The following is a 16,334-nucleotide window of genomic DNA, read 5'->3' as shown; positions in this document are numbered from 1 at the left end:
GAAGGACTTTTTCTGGGCCAGTGACCTGGAAGAAGCTAGGAATTTTTGCAATTTTTTCCCCTTGGGGGCCCAGAATAGAAATGTGCCGCCAACTTTGTGGTTTCTGGGCCACTTTCTGCTGAGTGTCAGTGTTAAATAAGTTGGTGAGGATCTCTGCACTCTCTATGCACAGGGAGGCAGGCATGTTTTCCTTACCATGTTTTTGCTTTTCTGTTGATAGAATCCTTTCTGTGATAGCCACTTTCTTTCCAAAGCATAGAACACCATATGCTCTTTAGGAGAGTGTAAAACTTTCAGCAAGGAAAAGTTTGTTGGCTCTTCTACCCACTTTGCAGTTCAAATATCATTCAAAAACATCTGCTTCTATTTTATTTGTTTGCCTTTTGCAAACCATCAAGGGTGCTTTTAAAATAAATAATAATGACTGCAGAACCAGAAGAGCCAAGTACCTGGCCATCTGAAAATATTTTGTTCTTTAAACATTGCTGGAATGATCAAAAGCTGTACAAAAACCATGACTAAGGTGCAGTGAATAGGAGTGGGTGTTCGGTGCAGTGGTTAAGATGCCACTTGGGATGTCCAAATCCCATATTAAAGTGTCTAGGTTTGAGTCTTGCCTCTACTTCTAATTCCAGATTCCTGCTATAGTGCACCCTGTGAGGCAGGAGGTGAAGGCTCAAGTGCCTGGGTCCCTCTCTCCTGTACAGGGGCTCAGATTGAGTTCCTGGCTCCTAACTTTGGCCTGGCCCAGCCCTGCCCGAGGCAGGCATTTGGAGAGTAAACCAGTGAACAGAAAATCTCTCTATGTGTAACTCTTTACCTTTCAAGTAAATAAAAATAATTTTAAAAGATGCAGCTATTGGCCAGCACCTTGGCTCACTAGGGTAATCCTCCCCCTGCGGTGCTGGCACCCTGGGTTCTAGTCCCGGTTGGGGCACCGGTTCTGTGTTGGTTGCTCCTCTTCCAGTCCAGCTCTCTGCTGTGGCCTGGGAAGGCAGTGGAGGATGGCCCAACTGCTTGGACCCTGCACCCATATGGGAAACCAGGTTGGGGCACCTGGCTCCTGGCTTCAGATCGGCTCAGCGTGCCGGCCGTGGTGGCCATTTGGGGGGTGAACCAACGGAAAAGGAAGACCTTTCTCTCTGTCTGTCTCTCACTGTCTAACTCTGCCTGTCAAAAAAAAAAAAAAAAAAAAGATGCAGCTATTAAATATCTATTCAGGGCCATTTCTGTGACATAGTAGGTTAAGCATCTGCCTGAGGCACTGGCATCCTATATAGGTGCCAGTTTGAATCCTGGATGCTCCACTTCAGATCCACCTCCCTGCTGATGGCCTGGGAAAGCAGTAGAAGATGCCCAATTGCTTGGGTTCCTGCACCTGTGTGGGAGACCTGGAAAAAGCTCCTGGCTCCTGGCTTCAAATTGGCCCAGCTCTAGCCATTGCGCCCATTTGGGAGTGAGCCAACGGATGAAAGGCACCTCCTTCTTTCTCTTTCTCTGCCTCTCTGTAACTCTGCTTTTTTAATAAATAGATAAATACATCTTTTTTTTTTTAAAGAAAAACCTAAATTTCAGAAGTTAAATATTATATTAGAACATTTCCTTTAGGTGAATTCTGAACTGTTTTTGACAATGAAGAACTTGTTGGCAATGCAATTAAGATCGTAACAAAGTTCTCACGGAAGATTGAGTCCAGAACTTATTCTGGAACTCTGCCTATTTGGAAAAGAAGCAACCACAAGAGAGAGAGAAAAAAAAATCTCTGTAGACAAATTAAACTTTGGTGGGTGTTCATGTGCGCAGGTGGGCAGCAGCACCTTAGATTTAAATAGTCTGTAATTGGGATCAGAGTCCCTTTCCATAAACACAGAAGCATTGAACAATATAATTCCACCATCTGAAATCTTGTGTATTTTCTTGTTTGCTTACTTTCTACATGGCCTTTTTAAATGCTGTGTGGTGAAATTAACATACAATGAAGTACACATCTCAAAATTTATGTTCAGTGAGTTCCAACAGTATAAACACCATGTGCTCAGACCATAATCAAGACGTACAGCACTGCCATCCCCCAGAGGCAACTGCTGACTTAGGTAGTTAGTTTCTCTATTTGGGAATCTCATATAAAACCACATAAAGTTTTTTTCTATAAGGCTTTGTGACTTAACATAATGCTTCTCATTCATTATCAGCCACATTGGCTGCATCAGTGGCCCATTTCTTTCTATTACTGAATAGTGTTCCATTCTAGGAGTAGTTTGGGATTTTCTTTTATCTTGTTTGTGCCTGTTTTCCTACTAATAGACATTTGGCTATGTCTAGTTTTTGGCCAAATAAAATATCTGAGACCTTCCCTGCACAAACCTTGTTTGTGGACACATGTTTTCATTTCCTTTGAGCAGATACCTATGGTTGTAATGCCCAACCCCTAAAAGAGATAAATGTTTAGTTTTGTAAGAAACTTCCACGGCTGGCGCCGAGGCTCACTAGGTTAATCCTCCACCTGCGGTGCCGGCATACTGGGTTCTAGTCCTGGTTGGGGCGCCGGCTTCTGTCCCAGTTGCCCCTCTTCCAGGCCAGCTCTCTGCTGTGGCCCGAGAGTGCAGTGGAGGATGGCCCAAGTGCTTGGGCCCTGCACCCCATGGGAGACCAGGAGAAGCACCTGGCTCCTGCCTTCAGATCCGTGCAGTGCGCCGGCCGCAGCACGCCAGCTGCAGGGGCCATTGGAGGGTGAACCAACGGTAAAGGAAGACCTTTCTCTGTCTCTCTCTTTCACTGTTCACTCTGCCTGCCAAAAAATAAATAAAAAGAAACTTCCACATTTTGTTTCAGGATGATTGTACCACTTTACATCTCATATGAACACATGCGAGCAAGTCCTTGTTGCCATTAGATGTGATCATTGTCATGTCATTTTTGTTGTAATTTGCATTTCTCAGATAACTAGGGACATTGAGCACTGCGTGCTTCTTTCCTGATCGTGTCTGTCTTCCTTTGTGAAATTACTGTTCAAACCTTTTGCCTATTTTTACAAATTGGGTTGTCTTTTTATTGCACAGTTGCAGATGTTCTTTATGTATCTAAAAATAGTATACAAAGAGTATACAAACCTTCTCCTCCCCCAGGGAATGGGACCCAATTACATGACCTTCTTGTCTTTCTCCCCCAAATGATGGCAGGGATCCTTCTTGGTTAACACTGTGTTCCCCGTCTCTAGAACTGCTCTTAGACTATGGTAGGAGCTCAAGAAACTTAATCAAAGAATCAGTGAATGACAAGGTGAACTGACTTTTAGGCCTGATATTCAAACACAATGCTCTTGAGTTTAGTGGCATCAATTAGCAAGGAAACAGAGAAAAAAGAATTTTACATGTTATCCTTCAGCTATGAAGAACACTTGGTACTAAGAACACAAAATACCTTCAAGAGACTTGTTTGGGACCGGTGCCCGCGGCTCACTGGGCTAATCCTCCGTCTGCAGTGCCGGCACCCCAGGTTCTAGTCCTGGTCAGGGCGCCAGATTCTGTCCCAGTTGCTTCTCTTCCAGTCTAGCTCTCTGCTGTGGCCCGGGGTGCAGTGGAGGATGGCCCTAGTGCTTGGGCCCTGCACCCGCATGGGAGACCAGGAGGAAGCGCCTGGCTCTTGGCTTCGGATCGCCGCAGCGCTGGCTGTGGTGGCCATTAAGGGAGTGAACTAACGGAAGGAAGACCTTTCTCTCTCTGTCTCTGTCTCTCTCTCTCACTGTCTAACTCTGCCTGTCCAAAAAAAAAAAAAAAAAAAAAAAAATAGGCGAGAGAGAGACTTGTTTGCTCAGGAGAAATACTGCTAGGATATCCCATGGAGTAGCCTACTTTGTCGCAACCTAGGAACCCTCTCTCAAGCAAAAGCTGTCGCTGTTCTCTATCCCGCTGCATTGTTTGACTGTATTCACTTTTCAGACTTGGGTTCTGACCCAGTTTGTTTGCTGGATGATCAGAGCATCTAGTTTTGGAGAGTGTTAGGTAACCTAACCCAGCTGATCCCACTATGCCTTCAGCCGCCTTCCTCTTGACTGTCTTTCTGATACTGATAATGCCAGATCTTGCTGCCTGGCCCTTGGCTGGGTTCTGTCTCACTCGCAGGCCACCCCCATGGGAGTGCTCTGCTTTTCTTAACTCCCTTCCGCAAGGGGCAGCAGGGGAATCCTCCCCTCTAGATCTTGAAGCCATGTCTCCCTGGTCCTAATCCAGCTGGGCTCCAGTGGGTCATAACCAACAGCATCAACATCCATGGAGAACTTTGCCATGTAGGAGGATGTGCACATCATATGTCAAGCAAACCTTCAAACTGTCCCTCTTGCCACCACTGCCCCCCCCCCCAACCAAAGGAGGTGGCAAAAAGAGGTGACTTGATTTGGTATAGAATTGCTCCTAGTATGGCTCCGAATTTTCCAAGAGCCTTTAGGTCCCCCCCCCCCCAAAAAAAATCTTTGCTTTCTTAGCCCTGATGGCTGTACATATGTGGTGTTTATAAGGCTCATCAATTTTTAAGGTTCAGAAACCTGGATTACGTCTGTAATTAGAAATTCAGCTACCCCACCACAGACAGATATGGGCAGTGCTCAACCTTTTTGTTTAACTGTCATTATGGTGTCTTCCACACTTTGGATCATATATTATTAAAGACAAAAGAGCTAAACCAAAAACTGTGTTTATTGGGTCATTCTATTCATTGGATACACTTTGCAGTCTGAGATTAGAATCATGGTTAGATTGCTGTGACCTCACAATGCTGATTTTATTACAGTCAAAATAAAGACATTTGATATTTGAATTAGTCTCCAAGTCTAATAACTGGGGTGTTTCCATTTCTGCTGAGCCTGAAAGATTAGAAGGGTCATGCATTGACCCTTAGGAAAGAGAACACCAAGTTTAGTTCTTGATAAGAAATAGCCAATCCTCTGTGCTCACAGACGAAACTCTTTACCTTGCCTCATGTGTCTGGGTAGGAGCAAGAGTCATGGCCGATTTTAGTCCTGCTGCTCTAATCTGGGCCTCTGCCTGGCTTTGTAGAGACTTTGGCTCAACCGGTCCCACCCTAGCATTTCCTCAGCTGCTGGAGCATTTAGACTTTTCTCAGTTCGAATCCATAGGACTTGGGGGAACATGCATTTATGGAAGCTAAGAGATCCCCCTAGCCATTTCCTAAGGTACAGAAGTTAAAATGGTCTGAAACCAGACTTCTTAATAGCATTAAAAATTGTCAAATTGGAGTTAAATTCTCAAAGGATCCTAGTGGGCACGCTAAAGGTGTTGTTTGTTTCTAAATTAGTAGAATTAATAACTGTTACTCTATTTGCCAACAGTAGAAGACGAAGTAGAGTTGGGAAAGACTATGAATGTAATTTGTTGTGCATTATAATTTTATTAGTTGTTTTAACAGCTTATGTTGCCTAAGCCCATGAACTATTATATAGTAATATTAAAAAACAATTACTTTTTGGAGAGAAAAAGTCACAAATAACATTAAGTGAAAGGATTGGAATGAAGAAAGCAGGTATATACACTCACAGCTGTGAGAAATATATCTACGTAGCTATGGCTCAGGGTAACGCGCAGAAGTAAAAAAAGATTATATTAGGAGGGACAAGGGTGAGTCTTTTTAAAAATATCTTTCATGTAAATTGTTGCATATGTCAGTTTTGCAATTCAGAAGTTAACATGGATTTATGTTAGCTCAGTAGCAAATATGTATTTTATTAATAAAATATTGTGCTTGATATTATTTTGTTTTATAGGAGAGCCAGCAGAAATCCACAAATGTAGTCTATCAGGCCCACCATGTAAGCAGAAATAAGAGAGGGCAGGTGGTTGGAACAAAGGGTGGATTCCGAGGATGTACCGTGTGGCTGACAGGTATGCCCTGTTGAGAATCTATCTAGCTATCTATCTGTGTCTTGTGTGTGTGTGGATCAGTGTTTTAATTGAAAACAGATGTGAGATGCACAATTTTAAGGAGAACAGATTAACAGATTGCACATGTTACATGTTTCTTTTAACAGCAGAAGTAGGCTGAGAGGTATAGTAGAAGGACAGGTTGTCAATGCTAACTCTACATCAGTGAGAAAGAGAGCAAGATCTGACCGTAGAAATAGTTGAATCAAATCACAAAAAAAGCAGATAACTGTCAGTTTTCTCCTCATTGGCAGAAAGGATGGGGCAAGTCAATTATAGCATCCCTTTTCAGCCCCAAGGAACTTGGTCCCTCTGTGTGCATCTCTAAGCTGGCCATTGCAATTGGGGCTTTCCTACCTTGATGTCAAGCATTTGGCCATCTGGAAGATTTTGGGTGTTCAGAGATACTTTCTGTGGTTTTCTGATGTTCTGATATAATAAGGGAGAATCTTTAAACTGAACAAATATAAGGATCTGTGCTAGAAAGAACACCAGTGATTCCATTTGGCTGAGAATTTCCTCTTGGGAAGAACACGCGCCCACTGAGGTATGTAATGAATCCCCCTTTTCTTGTGTCCTTATAGCCACAGAACATCAAAGGTGAGGGTTAGGAGCAGAACTGCAATTAGAATTTCAGCCTCCCCCACCCCCCCAAGTCCTGGCTGTTACCTTATACTCTGAGTACAAGGTAGAGAAAGCCATTCCCTGGGGAATGAGTCTGACAGAGCCTGGACTCAAAAGGACAAATCAAGTTCATTTCATGGACATGACTTTTCAAGTGGAGATGAGCCCAGATGTAAAACTAAGTTTATTTAAATTACAAAATCAGTGCTTACAAAGGCTGACGTAGTCTAACCTGGATAATTTTCAAGAATATGGCAAGCAGGAACCTGCCATGCATTTTTGCTTGATGTTCTGGGTCTTTCTCCTTTCTTGTCCAAATCAGACTCATTATTGCCTTTTTAGAAGTATTTTTCTAGTGTCTTTGGTTTCTTGGTTCCATTCATACCTAAATTTTGCCTCCAGCGTGAAAATACACAGGGCAAGGAGCCTGCTAGATTGCAATATGCAGCATTCATCTGTCACTATTCCTGGGATATTTGTCCCAGCTCCCTCCGAGAGACATGATTTGAGGCAGTAGGTACAGCTGTAGTCCAGAAGTTTCCCTCTTTTTATATGTTTTCCTTCATAAGAGATTTACTGACAAAAGTAACTTTTGTGTTCAGACATATATACAAAGTTCATTTTTTCTAATGCAGCTTCCCCTTGAAGAGAAAAAGAGCACTAGGACAAGAGGAGAAAAATCTAGCGTGGATTTCCTCTTTTCTTTTCTTTTTTTTAACTCTTAAAAAATCATCTTTGAGGCCAGCATTGTGGTAAAGTTAACCCACCACCTGCAATGCCAGTATCCCATATAGGATCTCAGCTTCTCCACTTCTGATCCCAGCTCTCTGTTAATGTGCTAGGAAAGCAGCATAAGGTGGTTCAAGTGCTTGGGCCTCTGCCACCCACATGGGAGAGCCAGATAGAGGTCCTGGCTCCTGGTTTCAGCCAAACTAGCCTGGTTGTTGCGGCCATTTGCAGAGTGAACCAGTGGATGGAAAATTCTTTCTCTCTCTCTCTCTCTCTCTCTCTCTCTGTGACTCTCCTTTTCAAGTAAGTAAATGAATCCTTTAAAAACTGACCTTTTATTTATTAGTTTTTCATTCCTATGCCACAGAGGTATAATATTGACCAGAGATGTTGGAAGACACCAAATACTTCAAATGCAGAGACAAAAATTTGAACCCCAACTGTTCCTGGAGCAGTGTGACTTTGGACAAGCTGATTCACCTCTCTAAGCCTCAGTTTCCTTATGTGAAAGATGAGAATAAAGATAGTACCTGTCTCATGGAGGTGTTGGTAGAACTAAATGAAACAAGGCGTAAGTGCCTTGGCCCAGAGTACAGTTCTCAGTGGGTGTAACTAATATGACCCCAGTGTGTTAAAATAAATGTGCCAACCAGCTAGTTACATACAGTTACTGTGATTTCGGATTTAGCATCCCTGCTGCTGTAACATGAAGGGAAGTTTCTATTATTTATCACATTTTCTATTGCAAGAGAACATTATAGAGATGCAGGAGTCCCGATTTCCCTACCCTGCAACCTGACATAGATTCCAAGAGGAATTTAACTCTTAAATCTTTATCAAAACGAAATTGAGTAACACAATTACAGATAGTGCCATCAACAGTAATTTAGCTCAGTTCATGTAGCCATTTCTTCTAAGGATCCTCTGTCCAAGCCCAGGGCATGACTTTAAGATGTAAATAAGATAGGCAAATCATTTACTTACTTTTTAGAGCTCTCCTTTTTTCTCCTAGTCTCTTTTTCTCTCTGTCCTCTGTCCCTACTTTTCTCTTACTTTTTCTACCGTTTTCCTCTTTTCTCCTGCCTTCTCTTTATTAACCTCTTTGCCTATTTTTCCCCTCCAAAGAGTTTTCCATTTACATACTGGGCACTGTCTGACAGCAGCTTGACACCAAAGAATGTTCTTCAGGCTCAGAAATCCTTAGGACAACTGGAATTTTAGAATTCAGGGAAGTTCAGATTTTGCGTTTGTAAGTAATGTGGGCAGGTTGCATTTCTTTCCCCTTTTCCTATGTTTTTCCTCATACAGAAATTATGAAGTGTGCTTTTTCAGTCATTGTGCTTTGAAACCATAGGCCTAAGAGTTTTAAAAAAATAGAAAAACCTACAGCCTAGTTCAGGATGGTACATGTCCATATTTTGAGCATCATTTTGGAAAAATCATGTGGTTTTATGGGCTCTCAGGTAGGTGGGCTATCTCCCTACCCCCGCAGCTGATCGCTGTCGTATGAGAGGATATGAGACTACTGGTTCTGCATCTCTTGGTTTTCGAAAAGAATCCAGAATGCAGATTAGTATTCATGACTTCCTAATCTTGAAAGCATTCTGCAGGCAAAAGAGAACACACTGAGGACCAGACATAGTCCCCAGGTCTCACTGTTATGAAAGTTGCTCACTTTGAAAATTTTATAAATATAATCGGAACAGTTATTTCAGAATTTGAAAAAGCAACACAAGTACTTGGTTTGTAGTAAATTATGCTTTTTCTAGGTTTTAAGGATTTTGATTTGAAGTCACTCAAGTGATTGTAATGCAGAGCAGTTAACACTGAAAAGTGCAGGGTCAGCTCAGAACTTCCCTCCTTAAACGACCTGAGACAATGCCAGTGTGTCTTGCCTGTTCTGCATAGGACTCTCCGGTGCTGGGAAAACAACCATCAGTTTTGCCCTGGAAGAGTACCTCGTCTCCCATGGCATCCCCTGTTACTCCCTGGATGGCGACAATATCCGTCACGGGCTTAACAAAAACCTTGGGTTCTCTGCTGGAGACAGAGAAGAAAATATCCGACGGATTGCCGAGGTGGCAAAGCTGTTTGCCGATGCCGGTCTGGTCTGCATTACCAGCTTCATCTCTCCTTTCGCAAAGGTAAAAAGTTCTGGGGAAGAGGCATTTAGGCTGGCAGCGAAGGCACCTGCATTCCCTATCAGAGTACCTGGGTTCAGTTCCCGGTTCTGGATTCTGACTCCAGCTTCCCACCAAAGTAGACCCAGGGAAGCAGTGAGAATGGTTCAAGTATTGGGTTCCTGAGACCTATGTGGGAGGCCTTTATTGCACTCCTGGCTCCTGGCTTTGGCCCCAGGTAAGATCTGGCTGTTACAGGCATTGGAGGAATGAACCAGCAGATGGGGAACACTCTGTCTCACTCTGTGTGTGTGTGTGTGTGTGTGTGTGTCTGCGTTTCTGCCTCCTCAGAATAAAAAAAAAAATCCAAAAAGCTTTGGCACTGCACACAATTCTCACAGACAGTGCAAATACTCTCAAACTGCTAGGAGAAGGTGTGGGTGCCCGGGAGGGTACAAAGGAATGTTAGACTTTGCATTTCACTGCTGTTTCTTCCTCCTCTTACATGCTCCCTCGTTTCCTCTATTTAATATTAGCCATATAAAGAGAGTTCCTTTACTTCCAGATGCCAGGTCTCCAGTTGACAGAAACCTTCTCACTCTCACAATTATAAGGGATATTTGGTCAGAGTTGAAAAGAAGAAAAAAGTTACACAACACAAACTCTAACACTCTGCAATCCATTGTCTTAAAAAGAACGTTTAGTTGGCTAAAGAAAAGAGCAGTTCACTTCCAAAGCATCAGGTTATGTGTGCTTAGTGTTGACGTCACCGAGGTGGTGTGACACTCTTCTTGTTTTCAAACAGGAAATTTCTGGGAGCTACAAATAATGTGCTATGTGCTTTGAATCCATGAATTGGGTTCAGTGCTCTTGTGTTGCCAGGCTTTCCTGCTAGGAGGGGCTGTTTTCTGCGGTTTTTCTGAGTGCTCCTGGGATAGCTGTGTTTACCACAGTGAAGCTTCTGGACTGTCTCTAAAGGTCGCTGCAGAGAACTAACCCCGGTGTTATCTCAAGGTTATCAAGTAACAGAACACACAGTGTTGTGTGATTAAAAATTTCATTGTGAAATTTTGTCTTAGTCCATTTTCTGTTGTCTTAGTCCATAAATTTCTGGGAAATTTATGAAGAATAGAGGTTTGTTCAGTTCAAGGTTGTGGATACTGGGAAGTCGGAGAACGTGGCTCTGACATCTGCTTGGCACCTGGTGAAGGCCTTGATGAGGCATAACATCACAGAGGACAGAGCATAGTGAGACAGAGAAGCCGTCCAGTCCCACCCATCCTGGGGGACTGACCCTAAGGCCTTTAACTAGTCGTAATTACCTCTCAAAGACCTCACCTCCAAAACAGAAATTTGGGAATAAAGTTTCCAAGACATAAAATCTGGGGGACACACTCAAACCACAGAAACCTCAGTTTACATTCTTAAGTGTATTGTTTTTCAGGATCGTGAGAATGCCCGCAAAATCCATGAATCAGCAGGACTGCCATTCTTCGAAATATTTGTAGATGCACCTCTAAATATTTGTGAAAGCAGAGATGTAAAAGGCCTCTACAAACGGGCCCGAGCTGGAGAGATTAAAGGTACGGGAAAGAGCTAGCGGCCCCTTTGCCAATCACTCAGCTGCAGATACTTCTGTCCTCAGAGTCTGTCTGAAGTTTCAAACTCTGTTTTACAGAATTGCATGTAATATACACAGCTTTTTATAAAGTCATAATACGTCCACTGTGTCTGTGGGCTTATTAAAAGGTGGGATTTTCTCTTTTTTTTAACTTTTATTTAATGAATATAAATTTCCAAAGTACAGCTTATGGATTACAATGGCTTCCTCCCCCCATAACTTCCCTCCCACCCGCAACCCTCCCCTTTCCCACTCCCTCTCCCCTTCCATTCACATCAAGATTCATTTTCGATTCTCTTTATATACAGAAGATCAGTTTAGCATACATTAAGTAAAGATTTCAACAGTTTGCTCCCACACAGAAACATATAGTGAAAAATACCGTTTGAGTACTAGTTATAGCATTAAATCACAATGTACAGCACACTAAGGACAGAGATCCTACATGAGGAGTAAGTGCACAGTGACTCCTGTTGTTGACTTAACAAATTGACGCTCTTGCTTATGGCATCAGTAATCACCCTAGGCTCTTGTCATGAGCTGCCAAGGCTATGGAAGCCCCCTGAGTTCACCGACTCTGATCATATTTAGACAAGGTCATAGTCAAAGTGGAAGTTCTCTCCTCCCTTCAGAGAAAGAAAGGTACCTCCTTCTTTGATGACCCGTTCTTTCCACTGGGATCTCACTCGGGGAGATTTTTCATTTAGGTTTTTTTTTTTTTTCCCCCAGAGTGTTTTGGCTTTCCATGCCTGAAATACTCTCATGGGCTTTTCAGCCGGATCCGCATGCCTTAAGGGCTGATTCTGAGGCCAGAGTGCTGTTTAGGACATCTGCCATTTTGTGGGTCTGCTGTGTATCTCACTTCCCATGTTGGATCATTCTCTCCCTTTTTTATTCTATCAGCTAGTATTTGCAGACACTATTCTTGTTTATGTGATCCCTTTGGTTCTTAGTCCCATCATTATGATCAATTGTGAACAGAAATTGATCACTGGGACCAGTGAGATGGCATTGGTACATGCCACCCTGATAGGATTGAATTGGAATCCCCTGGTATGTTTCCAACTCTACCGTTTGAGGCAAGTCAGCCTGAGCATGTCCCGAATTGCACATCTCTTCCCTCTCTTATTCCCACTCTTATATTTAACAGCGATCACTTTTCAGTTAAGTTTCAGCACTTAAGAATAATTGTGTATTGATTACAGTATTCAACTAAAATAAAAGGTGGGATTTTCTTTTGTTCTTTAAGAACCTCAGCCAATAGCAGTAAATACTGAGAACTGAAATAGATCAGGGCTGTGTTTCATACTCCCCCTTTCTTCCTTTTCCTTTCAGTCCCAATCAGTTGTCCAGGGCTTGGACTTAGCCAGATGTTGTTGATGGCTTAGGCTTTCCATATTGAAAATACAGCTGTATATCTTCTTACCTGTAGTTGGAGGTCAGGATGGTTGTTTGATCTTTTCAGTTATAATTTGAATTCTCAGTTTAATACATTGTTCCATTCCAACACATTATGCCTTATTGATTAAAAGGATTTTTCTGGGATGTTTGGCCCGGCAGTTAAGATAATAGTTAAGTCTCCTATTAAGAGCACCTAGGTTTGTTTCCCAGCTCAGCTCCTGATTCCAACATCTTGCCAGTACAGACTCTGGGAGGCAGCAAGTGATGGCCTAACTAGCTGAGTCCCTGTCATTCAGATGGGAGACGTGGATTGTGTTCCCAACACAGTTCTTACCGTCGTGGGCATTTGGGATGGTCCTGTCTGTCTCTGCCAAATCAGTCATTCATACAAGCAACCTGTCAGTACAGATGTGATTTTTTTTTACTCTTATGCTTTGCAGGATTTACAGGCATTGATTCTGATTATGAGAAACCTGAAACCCCTGAGTGTGTGCTTAAAACCAACTTGTCCTCAGTGAGTGACTGTGTCCAGCAAGTGGTGGAACTTCTGCAAGAGCAGGTGAATGGACTAATGTCTCTCTTTTTTAATTTAATAAGAGTCAAGGAAGATAATCTACGCTTCTTTTACAGAAGCTTTCCTTTTGAAGTTTTCACTTCAGTTGTTATTGATTCTGCTTCATTTCAGAACATTGTACCCCATTCCATCATCAAAGGCATCCACGAACTCTTTGTGCCTGAAAACAAACTTGACCAAATTCGAGCTGAGGCTGACACTCTCCCTTCACTGTCAATTACCAAGGTAAGAGGGACCATTTTGATAAAGGAGAATTAGATTCATTGTCAGTCTTTATAACCCTGCTACAATTACTATTAATAAGGAAGGCATAAATAAAGGACATGTAAAGTCTATGCAGAAAATCACTTCATTTTTGCCATTTTTTAAAACTTCTTGTACAAGCCAGGCTCTCACCAAGAGTTGCCACAAGGCACTGCTCGATGCTATGTGTAGAGTCAGACCAGGAAAGTAACTTGTGTATTTGTATAGGGCACTTCTCCGCAGCTGTCTTCATACCTGCAGCGAGGTGAGGGTTGGGCATCAGGCATCATTTGTTGGCAGTGGCTAAGGAGAGTTTGTCCAGAATGCAAGTGGCTTCTTGGGCAAACACAAAGGCATTTGGAGAAAACAAACAAACAAATAAAAAACCCTGATTTAAAATGATCCAAATACCTCAATCTTTTCTACTCTGCGAATGACATTCTTACTTCACCAGGGTACAGTACAGTCTGAGGAAAGAGAGAGACAGCTTTGGTTACATTGATTTTATTACCTGCATGGAGTCAGATTCAACCCCAGCGCTGAATTGCCCTGCCGTGGCTGTTTTATGAGTCAGTATTAGATGGTCTATAGAAGGTGTATATTGGAAGTGTGTATTGGAACCTTTTTATTACTCATTAAAGCAGTGGAGATTTCTAAGAGGTAGGATAAGTAGGGAACCTGCTTCGGCTCCTAAAGAGCCCATACTCTGATAAGTCATGAACAATTTATAAACAGTACATCCGACTCCATAAAATAAATTCTGAGCACCCTGAAACTGCAGGCAGATAGGTAGACACATAGTTATAATTATAGCATGGCATTTTAGTTCCAATAACAAAATGTTCCACAAGAACTTCAAAGAATCCAATGCTTATTATTTTTGGTTTTAGGGACAGCAGAAAAAGTTTTAGAGCAGTGACGCGTGAGCCAGGTTTTCAAGGATGAACAAGAATTTGCAGGTGGGGAGGAGGCTAGGTAAAGCACAGACCTGAAACCACATGTATTTGGACTACACATCGTCTGTCATTGTTGATGTATAGGCCCTGACTGGGGAGTGGAAAGAGATGGAAGTCTTGTGAGTCCCAGGGACTGGAGTTTGAAACATTTTCAGTATCTTGCTAATAATCTGGGACCCTATCCTAATAGCCAATTATCTGCCCACCTGGTGGAGAAAATACAGCCAAACCAGAATTTTTGTGAAATGAAGAATGAAAGGAAGAAGGTTGGGGGAGGGGAGGATAGATGGAGAGAGAGAATCAACAACTCATTTGCACATTGTGGGAATAGATACAGCCTAAGTGTTTAAGTAAATCATCTCAAATTGAAATCTTTTCATCACTCTTCGACAGGAAAGTTCTAGACTTAAACCTGTCTGGTCCTTAGATTGTAGGTCAGCGTTAATATGTGGGAACACTTAAAGCATAAAAAAGTTCTGGCCTCAAAGTCTGTCAACTGACATGAAAAGGACTGACCTAAGGCCAGATGATGGAAGAACAACTTAGGGAAATATTCACTTGCTTTGGTGTTTTGCAGTTGGATCTCCAGTGGGTCCAAGTTTTGAGTGAAGGCTGGGCCACGCCCCTCAAGGGTTTCATGCGGGAGAAGGAGTACTTGCAGGTTATGCACTTTGGCACCCTGTTAGATGGTATGTTTTTGTTTTTGTTCTTGCTTTTTGTTTGTTCTTTATTAATGAAAGAAAATTATTTCCCAGAAGTTTTCACAGGAACAAGAAATGTCCACCTTTGGCTTGTCCATCTTACTGCAACAATAGTTATATCATTTATGGGATGCTCAATTCTATTATGCATAAGCTTTCATTTTAGAATTTTTTGTTGTTGTTCTCAAAGGATTATTGATTTTTTATGGAACTGAAAAATGAAGATTTTTCTTGCACACAAAGCCAAGAGAAGGTTAACTCACTTTCCCTTCCACCTGCTCCTTGCTGTTCCTGATGTTCAGAGGGTATCAGTCAGTTAGAAGCACCACTGCCAGCCGCTAAGAACAGCGCTGGGGCAGCCAAGGTGAGCTCAGCACACTTTGCTGACTCACTTGGCACTTCCCATCCTCCAGATTGCTCCTGCCAAGCATTATTATGGCAACTGCTTTCCTTGGTGGAAAACTTTAGTGTTTGTAGCCATACATGGAACATACCTATTGGGATGATTCCATCTACTACGCTGTGATGGGAGGATGCTAGAGCTTTCTGGGCACAGGTTAGGCAGTTTTAGAAACTACTCTGGTCAAGGTCAGAAGCATGTGTGATTCAAAAGAGTTCCTATTCCTTCTGTGATCATTTTGTTCCTAGAACTGCCAGAGCTTATCAATTGTAGCTTATCTTCGTCAATATTTTGGGGACTGGCTGCCAAGTTGGGAGGGGACAGTGGTGGAATCACACTGGATTTGCAGTACTGAGCAGGACTCCAAGTCTTAGAGGAACAAAAGTAAAATATGTTCTTTCTTGGAAAAGATGTTCATGCTTCTGTCCTAGGCCTGGGCTGTTGCCTAAGGAATGAGGCATAAAGTCAGGCACAGAACTCAAACACTGATCAAACACTATTCCTCTGCTGTAACTGATAATGTCCCACAATACCTTTCTTTTTCAGATTAAATAATATTCCAAAAGGACACTTTATTTCTACATCGCCTAAACAATAATAAGAAGGCACATATATGTGCCGTACGTCTCTGTTCCCAAATTATCTTTTCAGGGATAATTTCATATGATCCTCGCAAAAGCCTTAGAAAATAGGCAACTCTTACTGCCCATGTCACATATAGGAAAACTGACTTTACCTTAAGTGATTTGTTTAAGTCAGCGTCCATTACCTCTCAAAGCCTAGCCCAGTGCTCTTTCCATAGTAAGCTGCTCTCCTGATGTCCATCAGAATAGAATCTGCAAGGCCAGGATGTGTGCCCAAGGAAGGCTGACATTTATTTTGATGCCTTGCCTTCAACACATGCTGAACACAAGCTGCATCAAGTAAGTGTCACTGGACAAATAAGAGGTTGACTCTAGGCATCCACACCAGAGCTGTGGCCAAAAGACAAGTGAACCACACTGAAAGAGGGGGGCTTCATTGTAGACACTG

General features: G+C 42.5%; 1 protein-coding gene across 1 annotated transcript in view; it reads left to right on the top strand.

The window, feature by feature from the left end:
• Positions 1 to 5,775: 5,775 nt before the first annotated feature.
• The window catches only part of PAPSS2 (3'-phosphoadenosine 5'-phosphosulfate synthase 2), a gene marked incomplete at its 5' end in the record, with an annotated part of 30,980 nt that continues 20,421 nt past the window's right edge, over positions 5,776 to 16,334 (top strand). Inside the window, 6 exon segments of the mRNA NM_001082173.1 lie at positions 5,776 to 5,894; positions 9,195 to 9,430; positions 10,851 to 10,989; positions 12,869 to 12,987; positions 13,114 to 13,227; positions 14,779 to 14,890. Of these exon segments, the coding sequence (NP_001075642.1) occupies positions 5,776 to 5,894; positions 9,195 to 9,430; positions 10,851 to 10,989; positions 12,869 to 12,987; positions 13,114 to 13,227; positions 14,779 to 14,890 (839 nt within the window).

The sequence above is a fragment of the Oryctolagus cuniculus genome, chromosome 15, assembly GCF_051225735.1.
Source record: "Oryctolagus cuniculus isolate XC-2025 breed Fujian yellow rabbit chromosome 15, ASM5122573v1, whole genome shotgun sequence".
NCBI classification, from domain to species: Eukaryota; Metazoa; Chordata; class Mammalia; order Lagomorpha; family Leporidae; genus Oryctolagus; species Oryctolagus cuniculus.
The sequence above is the reverse complement of the archived record's forward strand: the minus strand, read 5'-3'. Positions and strand labels throughout refer to the sequence as shown.